Here is a 14,198-nt window from a genome sequence, read left to right on the forward strand (position 1 = left end):
TGTGTGTGTGTGTGTGTGTGTGTGTGTGTGCACTGGTCTTGATGTGGTGAATGACCAGGATTTAAAATTCACATCATCCACTCTGCTGTTTATTTACTATAGTTTATGCCGACGCTACACTAAGCTTGGGAATGCAAATTCGAGTTTCAATAAATAATTGCTGAAGAAAGCAGGCACATTTGGAAGAGGAGGTAGTCCCTGTTGTCTTGAAAGGGGCAGACAGATGCCACAACAAAGGCTGTGTAACGTTTGCAGAGCACATTAATTGAAGTGGGAACACCAAGAGTCGGATGTCCCATGGATCCCGCTGATGACGATAGTTTAGGGTGGGAAACATCGCTGAAGCTTTGGGTTATTTTGGAAATACAAACCAAAGCATGAATTACATGCTTTTCATTCTCATCTGCAGCCCTGACCTCTGTCCATTTGCTCTTGGGAGGAATAGTTCTTTTGACCTGCCAAGCTAAATATAGCTTCAGAGGAGACAGCATAAAAACCAAAGCTCTTGTTTGTCCCTAATGTGCATCCCTTGCTTATCAAATAGGTGGCTGCTAGGAAAAAAGAACAGGTTTGAAAAGGTAGTCACGATTTTCTATTAGAGTTTCTTTTAAGATCTTATCCTATTTGGGGATAATGGAGTAGACAGAGAATACTATTTCATGTTTGTTTGAATTTTTAGCACGGCCAAAATTCTTGTTAATTTTGGAGCTGCTTCACACTGAATAAATGGTATCACATGAAGCTCATTTCCAAAAGATGTGTACAGTTGCTTTTTTAATCTATAGTTTATGCATTTTTAAAAAGATTACTACCTTTTTCTCTTTGAATATCTTAATTTATTTTTTTTAAGATAAACGATGAGCTTTTAAAAAAAAAATTTCCTCTCCAGCTTGCATCCACTGTGACGTCACCTTGCTCTAAACATCAAACACTTAAATTCAGAAAAGAAGAAAATAGTAAGAAACTGGATAGTAATTTGTCAGTTAACAAAAAATACACTGTTTGCAGTTTACTCGTAAAACCAAGAGCCATAATTAACCTTAGAACAGCTGTAAATGTTGCTGGCCTAGTGCAGCCTGACCTGACAAACTTACACTACTGTATGTTTACAAAAGAATCCGGTCTCATCTTCTTCTAACCTGCCCAGTTCCATGACCTTCTAGACAAATAGAAAGTCTAAGTTCTTATAGCCAGTGGCTTCATTTCAGAGCCCCCAGTAGGCCTTTGGCTTTCCCATATAAGTGACAGAGATCTGTGGATCTGAATGAATAACACCTACTCCGTTATAGTTTCAGTTATATTGGCCACTCCTGAGGCTTTGATTAATTGTGGGCAAAGTGAATCCTGTAAATCTTAAATGGTTCATATGATGCTTTTTCTTTTTCCTTTTTTTTCAAATCCAGGTAGACTATCAGAAATAATAACATTGAATGACTTAAGAAACTGTGTCGTCCAAATGTTCCTGTTTCCTAGACAGTAGGAGGCCATAGAAGGGATGGAATTGTCTTGGCTTGCATGGTTTTGTTGGCGTAAGGTCTGACTCTAAGATTTCAATCAGTAGTGGTATTCTCCCTATGATTTCGTTGCATCCCCTTCAGTATGAATCTAGCTGGGTGAGACGGATAGGGTATAATCTAATCACTGTATCTAAGAATCTTCTTTTATGTGGTTTTCATGGAAAAAAATTTAAAAATGCCTTTTCAAAGGAACGTATGTCACTTTTTAAAATTACCCTTGTTCATGTTTTAATAACTCTCAGGAAGATGTTCTTATATCACATAGTTTGTTTTGGGTTTTTTTTGTTTTGTTGTTGTTTTGGGTTTTTTGGTTTTTCGAGACAGGGTTTCTCTGTATAGCCCTGGCTGTCCTGGAACTCACTCTGTAGATCAGGCTGGCCTCGAACTCAGAAATCCGCCTGCCTTTGCCTCCCAAGTGCTGGGATTAAAGGCGTGCACCACCACTGCCTGGCCACACATAGTTTCTTAAACGTTGGGTTTTTTTTAAGGAATCCATTTCAGGATCTTTGAAATTCTGTGAAAAAAAATTAGTTTGCAGTTTTTGTGAATTTAAAATTACACATTAGCCCAGGTTACCCTTGAATCTCGTTCCACGAGTCTTTCCCATTCCACCCTGCCTTGTTCTTAACGTGGATGCTCACCTCCTGTGTGTAACAAGGCTACACTACCAGGGAAACATCTATTTCCAAATAAAGAAGCTTGTTGTTGTGGGGTTTGGGATTTTTGTTTGTTGTTTGTTTGGGGGGGGGGTGCCTGTGTGTGTGTGTGTGTGTGTGTGTGTTCTTTTCTTCACATTTCAAGGCTTTCCCAATTCTTTCCAAATTCTTGATCAAGCCAGAATGCAGAGTTCAGAGTTAGAAACCACGTACAGATGAGGAACTGCTCTAGGGCTGAAGTCTGCTGATAGTGATGCAGAGGCCCCAGAGGCGACCCCACAGATAAGGTCAGCGAGTCCTCAAGGTCACACAGGTGGCAAGGGGCTCCCTGCAGTAGGGCCAGCCAGATTGCTCACATTTCAAATTTCACAATAACAAAAATGAGCAAAGGGGGGCCAGGTGGGGGGCAAGGGGATCAAGACAAAGCCAGAAGAAAGGGAGTCCTGAAAGAGAGTCTGAGACAACTTTGATGACATTAACAACCTGCACCTTCCTTAGTAAAATCGGCTCCGTCTTCTAGTACTGAGCCTGCTCATGCAGGAAGACCGTCATTGTAGCCTTGGGATGTCAGATTCATGTGACTAATGGACAGGGGAGGTGGGCTTTGAACGCTGTGATGTATAAAGTAAGTTTTGAAATTGCTACAGTTGAGGATCTATGTGCCATGCCTGTGAGGAAGGCACCAACTACACACCATGCAGACTTGGTTTCCCTTTGTAACTTGGAGCCTGTTACTGGGTCATGGACAATAATGCCTGGCCCAGGAGTCTGGTAGTCTCCATTTCTTAACCCAGTTTGTTTCCTGGTCTTTGTCGTTCTGTGTAATTGCTTCAGCTGCCGTGGCAGATGTATTTGAGAGAGATGAGGAGAGAGCATCCACATAGGAGACAAAGGATTGGTGAAGTAGCCCCGGTCAAGAGTCCAGAGCAGCAGTCACAGCAGTGATGTGAGAGATCCCTGTGAACCTGATGAATTTGGGGAGTAAGAATTGTAAGAAGTTCGTCATCCAACTAAAGGATGGTTCTTCTGCCCCTGTGTCAGTATCTCAAGTTTTATTTACTAGCTAAGAAAGGGTTAATTCTTTTCTGACACACACACACACACACACACACACACACACACACACAATTAGATGCTGACCCTGGGCCAGCTAGTTAGTTTTGTATGGTTACTACAACAGCCATGTCCGGTTCCCAAACGTGGGTGTTCCAGGCTCTTGCGTAAGTCCCATCTTGGGCCAGGCTGGGAAGAGGATATAGCAGGAAGAGTGGCTTTAGTCGTGTGGCCTGATGTTTAATCATGACTGTTTGTGATTCCTATTAACTTTACCAATCTTTAGTAGCAGGCTCTCTGAGTGTATCCACAGCTATTTGCATATCTATTCTTTAATTAGAGAATAATTATGTGGGTAACTCAGGTTGAGTAGATTCTCATTCGCCACCAAATTTTCAATTATTAAAAATAGAGAACTTGATGTATCAAGCTTATCTTGCTCCTTATAAATTACCTAAATAGAGAATGGGTTTTTCTCAAGAGTTAAAGTGCCTGTGTGTATGAATATTTGAATGTAAAATACAGAGTTGAGTACAAATCTATTAAGAGTCTGTTGCTGCGGTGGAGAGATGGCTCAGTGGTTAAGGGTTCTTGGTGCTCTTGCAGAGGGCTGGGCTTCAATTCTCAGCACTCACACAGTGGCTCACAACCGCCTGGAACCCCAGTCCCAGGGCATCTGAGGCCCTCTTCTGGCTCCACCTGTACTACATGCTTATGGTGTACAATAGGTACATGCTAACAAATACTCATACACATAAAAATAGATAAACCTTGCACAAACAAAAAAAGGGCCTATTCACTATGGCTTGGGCTTTAACTGATAATCCTTCCCTTTATTTGACCTCTCCAAATCTTCTCTTCCGCTGAAGCTCAGTTGAGAACACGCGATCACAGTGAAATGGAGTCAAAGTGTATCCCCCATGATAGCTTGGAATATAAATAAAGGGGTTCATGTCTGTCTAGCACAGCAGTCCTCAGCTTGTGGGTCCTGACCCCTTGGGTGTAGAGCAGCCTTTCACAGGGCTTGTATATCAAATATCCTGTATACCAGAGATTTACATTATAGTTCATTACAGCAGCAGCAAAGTTAGAGCTGAGAAGTAGCAATGAAAATAACGCTATGGTTGGGGGTCACCACAGCATGAGGAACTACAGTGAAAGGTCGCAGCCTTAGTGAGGCTGAGAACCACCGGCCTCACAGCGAGCACATAGACAAAAGGCTATGATGGGGCTTCTTTTCTTTTTTCTTTTCTTTTCTTTTCTTTTCTTTTCTTTTCTTTTCTTTTCTTTTCTTTAAATTCCCTGGCAATAAAAACTGCCTGTTCCTCACGTTGATACTTGTGGCCCTAAAGGTGGCTGCTTTAGATCCATAATGGAAGTTGTAGACTCTTTGATGGTCAACATGAAATTCTGCTGAACTGGATTGAAAACCAACATTTAATTCCGTCACGAGCCATCTGGTCATTATTTTGATTTTTTTCCCCCCTCAACAGAAAATGAAAACACTCGCAGAAAGGAGGAAAAGTGCCCCGTCCCTCATCCTGGACAAAGCCTTACAGAAGCGGCCGAGCACCCGGTGAGTATAGGCGTCATGTCACAGCCGCCCTGCCCGACATGGAGGCTGAAATCATCTGATGAGGTTTTTCAGGTCATCATTCAGTAAGCGTGAAGGTTGTTTGTTGTCACCAGCATTTTCTTCTTGGTGATAGGAGTTGTGACCTGTGACATTCTTTCATAAGAGATAGACGGTTTTAGAGGTAAGAGTGTGTACCCAGGTGCTTTAAAACCAAAGTGGGTGACTTTCAGTACCACGCAGCTCACGTGTCCAAGCACAAAGGGTCAGTGTTTATCTGGATAAATTAGAAATCCCAGTGTTGAAAATTGAATGTCTGCGCTATACCCACATATGCGCTTGCTTTCGATCACAGTGTAGTACCTGTGCGTGGATGTGGTAATCTTTTCCCAGTTACATTATGAGTAAATAAACAAACCACCACATTAAGATTATTTTCTTTAAAAGGTTGGTGTTACAGACTTTATTGTAAGTTAGTAACGAGGCTGGCTAACTATTAAAATGGCCATTTCATTTATTAAGTCTAAATAATTCTCTAGGAGGATTTTTTGAAAAGTCTTTTATAATGTGTGTAAATTTAATTGATATTCAAGCACTAATTCACGGTTTGGGTTGGTTTTTTTTTTTTTTTTTTTTTTTTTTTTTTTTTTTTTTTTTTTTTTTTTTTGGTTTTTGTTGTTGTTGTTTATTTTTTGTGGGCATGCATGTGTGTCCCATGTAGGCATAGATGCATCTGTGTGCATGTGTGTGGAGACCAGAGGTTTACATTAGGCGAGTGCCCCAGTTGCTCTCAGTTCACTGCAGTGGAGTCTCTGAGCCCAGAGTCTCACTAGCCAGCTTGCTCTGCAGCTGCCCTGTCTCTGCCTCCCACCACTGTCCCCAGCTTCTCGTGTGAGTACCAGGGATAGGAATTCAGGTCTTCATGCTTACCTGGGAAGCACTTTATCCAGTGGCCCACCCATCTTCTTGGATGAACCTCTTCATTCATTGTTTTAAATGATATTCTAACTCTGAGACAATCATATGTTCAAAGGGCAGCTGTGGTGACTTTCCGGTAAGCTGTAAATCCTTCTGTGTAAAGAGGATCTCTGTGGCCTTTACTTAAAGTCAGAGTTTATCTATAGCCGTGCTGCTTTTACAAGTGGGTGTTCATTTAACAAGGAATCTATATGGTCATAATAGAAGAATTTGGTGAAATTTCCAATAATGAAATATTTAAAATACTTAAATCACTTTTTGTTTTCAGTTCTCAAACTAAGTTCTTTCTGACCTGTTCCCTAAATACATATACTTTAGTCATGGAGTTGTTCAAGGAAGAGAAACCACTTTTTTTTTTCAATAGGTACCTACTCAAAATTTAATTAGGAAGATGCTTTTCCAAATAAGCACACAGTCAAGTACTTCAGAGCCATATGTAAGTGACTTTAGATACTTGCTTTAGCATACTTCTGTTAGTGTGGGTAAAAGAAATTGCCCATATCTTCCCAGTTTGATCCTGGTTACCTGGAGGTACAGGAGGAGGTCTTTTTAGGGGAAGTAGATACAGAGAGGAATGTGGTTATCAATGCAGCTGTCTCTAGTTCTCTGCATACAAAGATAATTTTTACAGGGGTTTAAATGAGGTCTGTTACTGGACAATCGTGGGGTCCAAGTGTCGTCCAGTTCTCAACTAAAAGAAGCCCTAAGCACAGGGTGGGTAGATAGACATCTTCAAGCTCAGACAGGCACTGAAAAAAACATTGATGTAAGGCACTGACACTTATAAAAATAGCGTTTCCTGATGGTACTAACCTCTAGGGGGCAGGTTGGAATTGTGTGGAGGGTCTGATTTCCTCAGAAAATGCAGAACCAGCAAGCAGGCTGCTGTCAGGCAGAATGCAGCCAGAGACGCAAAGGACAGTCAAGTGCTGTCAAATGTCCTTAATGTCCCTTTCAAATGTCCCAGCTGAGAACCACTGGTCTAATTGGATGGCTTTGTTTTTTGTTTTGTTTTTGTTTGTTTGTTTTTGTTTTTTGTTTGGGGGGGGGGNTTGAGACAGGTTTTCTCTGTATAATCCTGGCTTTCCTGGAACTCATTTTGTAGACCAGGCTGGCCTCAACCTCAGAAATCTGCCTGCCTCCACCTTTCAAGTGCTGGGATTAAAGGCGTGTGCCACCACCGCCCAGCAGTGGCTTTGTTTTGTTTTGTTTGTTTTGTTGCCCACAAATCAGGAGACAAGCCACCAGTGCCCAGTTGCATCATACTATGTGAGCTTAGCTAAAGTCAGTTGTAGCATACTCTCACAGGCAGAGAGCTCGAGAGCCAAGAGAGGCCAAAATGCAGCCAGATACTGGAGATGGCATGCAGGAAGAGAGAGGGCTGAAGTAAACTGGGGAGTGGAGATGAGAACAGAAAGTGGCATAGGAGCCTGACTCTCAGAGGAAAAGGTCTTCACCCACCCAACCCGACCCCCCACCCCCGACTACTGGCCTCCAATCACTTGAAGCATGCTGTGGATTGACAGTGCAATTGATGAACTAGACAAAAGTCAACAGAAGCAGACAGGCCTGCTCTACCCACTCAGAACCTCATGGAAAGCTCTGTGCATGGAAAGAACAGTCCCCGGGGGAAGTATCAGAAGTTCGGTGGTAGCATCAGGGCATCTTGCTGAGCACAGACTTCATCGCATCAGGGCATCTAGCTGAGCACAGACTTCATCGCAGAAGCCCTTCTCGTTGGGAAGTCACGCGCATGTAATGTGTCCAAATTACTAAGACCAGCGCTAGCCTCCCCACCTTCCAACCTGTAGATACTGATAGGGAAGACAAGCCCAGGGCTGGGAGGAGCCTTCTCACTCCACCTGGGGTCATAGTGCCTTCTCTTTTGTTGTAGTGCTTATTCTTGCCATTGAATCCTTACTACTTTCTTACTTTAGTTGTTCTGTTGTGTTTTTAAATGTGTATTCACCAGAAAGTGCTTATGATTGTCCTATCTCCATACCTACTCAAAAGTATTTCCTCATATATCTTAAGATACATTTTATATCATACTTATATTATATACTTTTCATCTCATTATTCATTCTTCCCCCATTTTTCCCATTGTAAGTTCATTTCACTAATTCACTATTAATAGCCTTGGCCCTAAAATACATTTTTTTGTTGTTTTTGTTTTTTGTTTCTCGAGTCAGAGTTTCTCTGTATAGCCCTGGCTGTCTGGAACTCACTTTGTAGACCAGGCTGGACTCGAACTCAGAAATCCACCTTTCTCTGCCTCCCGAGTGCTAGGATTAAAGGCACGCACCACCACGCCCGGCCTCTAAAATACATTTTATAAATTGTATTTTCCCACATCAGTACCAGTACCCTACTGTCTCTGAAGCTTGTTGGGGACACAAGTGTCTCCTACTACATGTCAACATTGCGCCTGCTGCTGTCAAGTCAGTATGTGTGTCACTGCAGTGGTTTCCCTCCTAAGTAGCCATGGGTTAAAAACTCCAAGTGAAGACAGCTCACCAGTAGGACCCATAATAAAACAAAGGAAACTAAAAGAGGGGAAATGTAGAAGGATAAGCCTAGGGGACACATCCTCCCAAAAGATACACAAAGCACAACCAATAAACACACAGAGAGATGAGACACCTCCCCAAGCTCACAACAGTGAAACACCACATACCAAGGGTAACCAGATAACTGAAATCTCAGAGAAAGAGGTCAGAATGCTACTTTTAAGAAGGATTGGTGACTATCAAGAGAACTCAATCCAGGACCTGGACAGGGAAGTTTCCACAGAGGATGCACTGGCCCGTGAGGAGAAATTCAAAATCATGGAGGAAACTTCAGAAAGGAAATTGAGACTCACTAGAAAATCTGTGTAAACAAATTCTAAAAATGAGAGAATCATCAAATGAACACAGTAGAAAGGGTCACCCAGAAACCAAGGAGAACAGATTTCAGAGGTGGAGAGTGAGGTCCAGACAACAGTCCACTCTAAGGCATGTGAAGAGCGAACTGAGGAGCACTCGTGGACTCCCAGAACCTCTGGAATAGGTTCAAAAGCACAGACCTAACAACTCACAGAGCAGAAGAAATAACATCTCGAGACAGGAACAGTTTATTCAATGAAATTTTAGCAGAAAATTTCCCAAACCTAAAGAAAAAACAGAATGGATATCCAAACATGAGAGGTATTTTGAACCCAAATAAGCCCAAGTGGAGAAAAGCCTGTCACATTGGTTCTCAGTCTATGGATCATGACCCTTTGAGGGGTCAAAAGACTCTTTCACTGGGGTCACATGCCAGAGGTCAGATATTTAATTACAAGTCATAACATAAGCAAAGTTATAGTTAGGACGTAGCAATGAAATAGTTTTATGGTTGGGGGACACCACAACAGGAGGAACTGTATTAAAAGGTCGCAGAATGAGGAAGGTTGGGAGCCACTATATTACCATGTACCATGATCAAAATCTCAGAAACATAAAACAAAGAAACAGCAATTAAAAGCTATAAAGGAAAACTGCCAAGTTACATTTGAAGGCAGAAATGGCAGATAACAAAATTAATTAATTAAAAAGCCCTCTCATTATCATTTTCCCTCACAAGAAAAGCATTAGTTCATCCCTGGAATTAAGTGACCCTCAGCTAATATCTCTATATCCAGCAAGGTTATCCCTTAAAATTGAGAGGAAATGGAAATGGTACAGAAGATAAATACAAATTAAGGTAACTTATCACAGCCAAAACAATACTGCAGAAAATACTTAAAGCAATACTACACACGAAAGAGCAAAGACAGTGTTACCTATGATAGCGTAGAAAAACAAACATTTCACGAGAGGAATGGCAGAGGAGAGCCAGGAAGGATTCATGCATTTAGCGCAGTGAGCCAGAAAGCCCTTAGGACTAACAGGCAGGCAAGAAAAGAATTGTTGCTCGTCCAATCAGAACATGAGGCACAGAAACAGTAGGAAATAGCAGAGCCCTCTCAATGAGGGCATTGAGTGCAAAGAGCCCTAACCCATTAGATTAAAAGGCAAGACCTCACTGTCTCTCTAAGCCATCAGTGAAAAGGCACACAGTCTCCAAGAATCACAGCTTTCTGGATGGAAGTCAGTCTAGCAAGTGCATTAAAGCCGTGACCAAGCTGTGCCAGCTGTCATGGTTGGTAAGTGGGTTCCTCAATCACGGATCAGGGATGGCAAAAAGCCACCGCATCATTTGTTTATTTGTTTGTTTTTCGAGACAGGGTTTCTCAGTGTTACCCTAGCTGTTCTGGAACTCCATCTGTAGACCAGGCTAGCTTTGAACTCACAGATCCACCACCCTCTGCCTCCCAAGTGCTGGGATTAGAGGTGTGCGCTTCCACTACCCCACATGGAAACGATTCAGCAAGAGGGCACATCAGCAATTTTTAACATTTTTCACATCATGTGTCAGCACTCCCAATTTTCTAAAAGAAACACTGAACAGCATGAGAGGTCAGCTGGGCCCCAGGGTGGTAGCAGTGAGGAACTTCTGTACCCAACACTCATATTTACATCAGTTTTCCAAACTAAAACTAAACCCTCCAGAGCTACCATGCCATAGATGGAGTGGATCCCACACATAGCTGGAGAATATTCTCTTAGCAGTGAGGGGACACAAATTCTTGCCAGTGGCCCATGGAACCGTCTCTAAAATAGTTGCATTAAAGACTACAAAAGCAATCTTCAACTAATACAAACAAATGAAAGAAATTCCTTGTGTCATATCAGACCATCATAGAATAAAACTAGAAATCTGCAGTAAGCAAAAAAGAAAACACACAAACGCGCACACACACAAACTACACCACTTGGAGACTAAACAGTACACTTTATACAAAGAATGAGTCATTGAAGAAATCTAGGAGGAAATATTAAAACTTCTGAAAGCAAATCAAGATGAACTGGGACCAGCCAGGAAACTTCCAGAAGGAATATAAATACAGGTGGTCATGGATTTTGTTTTTTGAAGGGAGAAGGAAAAGAAGAATGATGTCAGGAGCTATGGAAACTGGAAGCCAAACAGAAATGTGGTAAATGGGAAGAAATAATAAAGGCTAAGGCAGAGAGGCATCTTTAGAAAGAGAAACTGGTGGGTGAGAATGTGTTTTCAGTCGGGAAACAGGGCAGTGAGCTCACCTCCCCCTTTCAGTCTTATTGGAGTGAGGATCCCCAGCCAATACTTTTCTGTTCTTCAGAAACAATCAGGCAGGCTTGTCCCTGGTGCAGTGTGCTGTTTCTTGTGACATAATCTGGGCATCCTTAGAAGGATGTGTTTGTTCTAGTGGACGTTGACAGGATTGAGCTAGTCTAATTTTGTTCTTGCAGAGTGGCATATCCACTTGATTTCTCCTTTCCTGCTTGAATTGATCTGTTCATTGCAGTTACAACTCAGTCTTATCTTTGCTCTTCTTTTAACCTCCAGTTATTTATTTATTTGTTTGTCTATTTATTTATGTATTTATTTTTATGTACATGAGTACACTGTCGCAGTCTTCAGACACACCAGAAGAGGGCATCGGATCCCATTCCAGATAGTTGTGAGCCACCATGTGGTTGCTGGGAATTAAACTCAGACTTCTGGAAGAGCAGTCACTGCTCTTCACCGCTGAGCCCTGATGCTGACACACGCGGAGCACTGCCTCATGTGGATCGTTGCCTCCCTAATGGATATTGAGTTACTCTTTCTCATCTTGTCCACAGGGAGAGCAGACTGTCCTAGGGTGTCTGTACTGGCTGGTTCTGTGTGTCAATTTAACACAGGCTGTAGTTATCACAGAGAAAGGAGCCTCCCTTGAGGAAATGCCTCCATGAGATCCAGCTGTAAGGCATTTCTTGATTAGTGATCAAGGGAGGAGGGCCCATTGTGGGTGGCGCCATCCCTGGGCTGGTAGTCTTGGGTTCTATAAGAAAGCAAGCTGAGCAAGCCAGGGGAAGCAAGCCAGTAAGGAACATCCCTCCATGGCTTCTGCATCAGCTCCTGCTTCCTGACCTACTTGAATTCCAGTCCTGACTTTCTCTGGTGATGAACAGCAATGTGGAAGTGTATGCTGAATGAACCCTTTCCTCCCCAGCTTGTTGCATGGTCATGATGTTTGTGCAGGAATAGAAACCCTGACTAAGGCAGTGTCGTTGCTGTACTGGGCTGGATGCTTCTTTACCCTGTAAAGCTGAAAGCTACAGCTTCCTAGGGTACTTTTGGCATTTTATGATTGACTTTCCTTTAGAACCATAAACAAAAGGAAGCCTAAAACATTACTTGCCACAGTCAAGGGGCTTCATAGAAGATGTTGGAAGGAAATGAACCCTGGGCTTACTTACTTTTCTGTGCTTGAGCTGTGTCTTCTTACAAGCTGTGAGAACTTTTGGCGAGCTATTTTTCCTCTTTGGGCCTTATTTTCCTTGTCTGTATTAAAATAGCAGTTATAATACAACTTACATATTACAGCTACAATGTAATCTTTTGTTAAACATATTTATCAATATATAAATATATATAAAATAACTATATATAAACCCATTTGGTCCCCAGTCACATGGTACCTTAGTATCTCAGTGATATAGGTGTAGATCTTGTCTTTTGAATTTGACCAAGTAACGAGACCATATTTTCTTTTTTTAAAGATTTACTTATTGTATGTATATGAGTACACTGTAGCTGTCTTCAGACATACCAGAGGACATCAGATCTCATTACAGATGGTGGCGAGCTACCATGTGATTGCTGGGAATTGAACTCAGGAACTCTGGAAGAGCAGTCGGTGCTCTTAACCACTGAGCCATCTCTCCAGCCCCCAAGTTTCTTTTATTTATATATAAAAAAAATTGTCTTTATTTATTTTGGTTTTAATATAAAGCTGTATTAAAATCTGAGACACTGGATTCCCATTCTCTTCAGTTCTCTGAAAGCCCCTCCCCCAGGCCTCCTTATGCACTCTTGGCTGGCCTGGAGCTTATTAAGTAGACAAGGGTGGCCTTAAAGTTACAGAGATCTGCCTGCCTCTGCCTCCTAAAGTGTTGCACTTTGAGGTCATTTCTCTCTCTCTACCTTTATGTGGTGTGGTGAAGACCGTATTTTTTACTCTTAAAAATCTGTCTTCAGTGTTTGGGCCCAACAAAAACATGTGAATGTGTTAATATGTACATGAGAATGTGAATGAAATAAATGTTTGTATAAATGTATGTATATACATATATACATACATACATACATACATATAGTCTGTGCAAAAAACAAATCTATGTCGTCAGGTGGCTACTAATCTTCATTGTGCTGCACATAGACCAAAGGCCATCAAAAAAAACTCTATTCAGTGCGTAAACATTAGTTGGATTAAATACATTGTTCTTTTCTTGCCTAGCTGGGTAAGAGCCTGACTGCCTGAGAAAGAATAGAATGATCAGTACTGGGAAGAACCCCTGGAAGGAAGAATTCTTGAGTAATTGAATGTATGGTGATTTAATGTTTGACTATTATGTCCTCTGACCTGAACCCCAATGAATAAGAGTCCCAAACAGCTAGGCATCAAAGGGGAGGATCAAGGATGAGAAAACAGCGAAGACAGAAAGCTGAGACCAGGAGGCCTTATATAAGCCATCCGCTTACACCAACAAGTTTATTAAGAATACAGCATCTTATATACATGTCTAGGGGGAATGTGGCCACAGTCAACAGAAAGCTAAATCAAATCACATTGGCAAGGAGAACACAGGACGCCTCAGACACCGCTGATAACCACAGCCTTTCAGGGCGAAAGCAGGGGTTTAGAGGCCAAATCTTAACTCCTTGAAGGCTCTTCTGGCCTCAGCCCCAGGCCAGATCTGGCCAAGTCTACTCCTGGGCAAGGACTCAGAACTAGCATCCCCTTTGGCTGTTCATCGCGCCTCTGAGAAAGCCTCCGGTTGGCCTGGCTCCCAGTAGTCCTCTGTGTTAGGGACCGATGCTGTCGGTTCTTCTGTTCACTGTTCCTACTGTAAGAAGAAGACACAGCTAATAGAGTCTAGTGTCCTGCCCCACTTAACCTTGGTAGAATTCCATATTCTTTCTATACCTGGGAGCTCTTCCTCATCATCAATTATATAGAAGAACTGGGGCTTAGAGGAAGCTGACTCTTTCATCTTCTTTCTAACGCGCCTCCAATTCTATGAGTCTTAGTTTTAAATTTTCTCTGTTGTCAAATGTAGTAGTAACACACACCTTTGATCTCAGCTCTCAGGATGTAGAGGCAGGAAGAAGATCTCTGAGTTTGAGGCCAGCCTGGTCTGCATAGCATATATGCTCTAGGCCAGTGAAGGCTGTACAGTGTGACCCTGTTTCAAAGAAAATCAATCTCTCTCTCTCTCTCTCTCTCTCTCTCTCTCTCTCTCTCTCTCTCTCTCTCTCTCTCTCTCTCTC

General features: G+C 42.2%; 1 protein-coding gene across 1 annotated transcript in view; it reads left to right on the top strand.

The window, feature by feature from the left end:
• Nucleotides 1-14,198, top strand: part of Arhgap20 (Rho GTPase activating protein 20) — an 83,388-nt gene that overhangs the window by 13,066 nt on the left and 56,124 nt on the right. The window contains exon 2 of the mRNA XM_021207225.2: nucleotides 4,720-4,802. Within this exon, the coding sequence (XP_021062884.1) occupies nucleotides 4,720-4,802 (83 nt within the window). The remainder of the gene's footprint in view (nucleotides 1-4,719; nucleotides 4,803-14,198) is intronic.

This window comes from Mus pahari, chromosome 10 (genome assembly GCF_900095145.1).
Source record: "Mus pahari chromosome 10, PAHARI_EIJ_v1.1, whole genome shotgun sequence".
Lineage (NCBI taxonomy): Eukaryota > Metazoa > Chordata > Mammalia > Rodentia > Muridae > Mus > Mus pahari.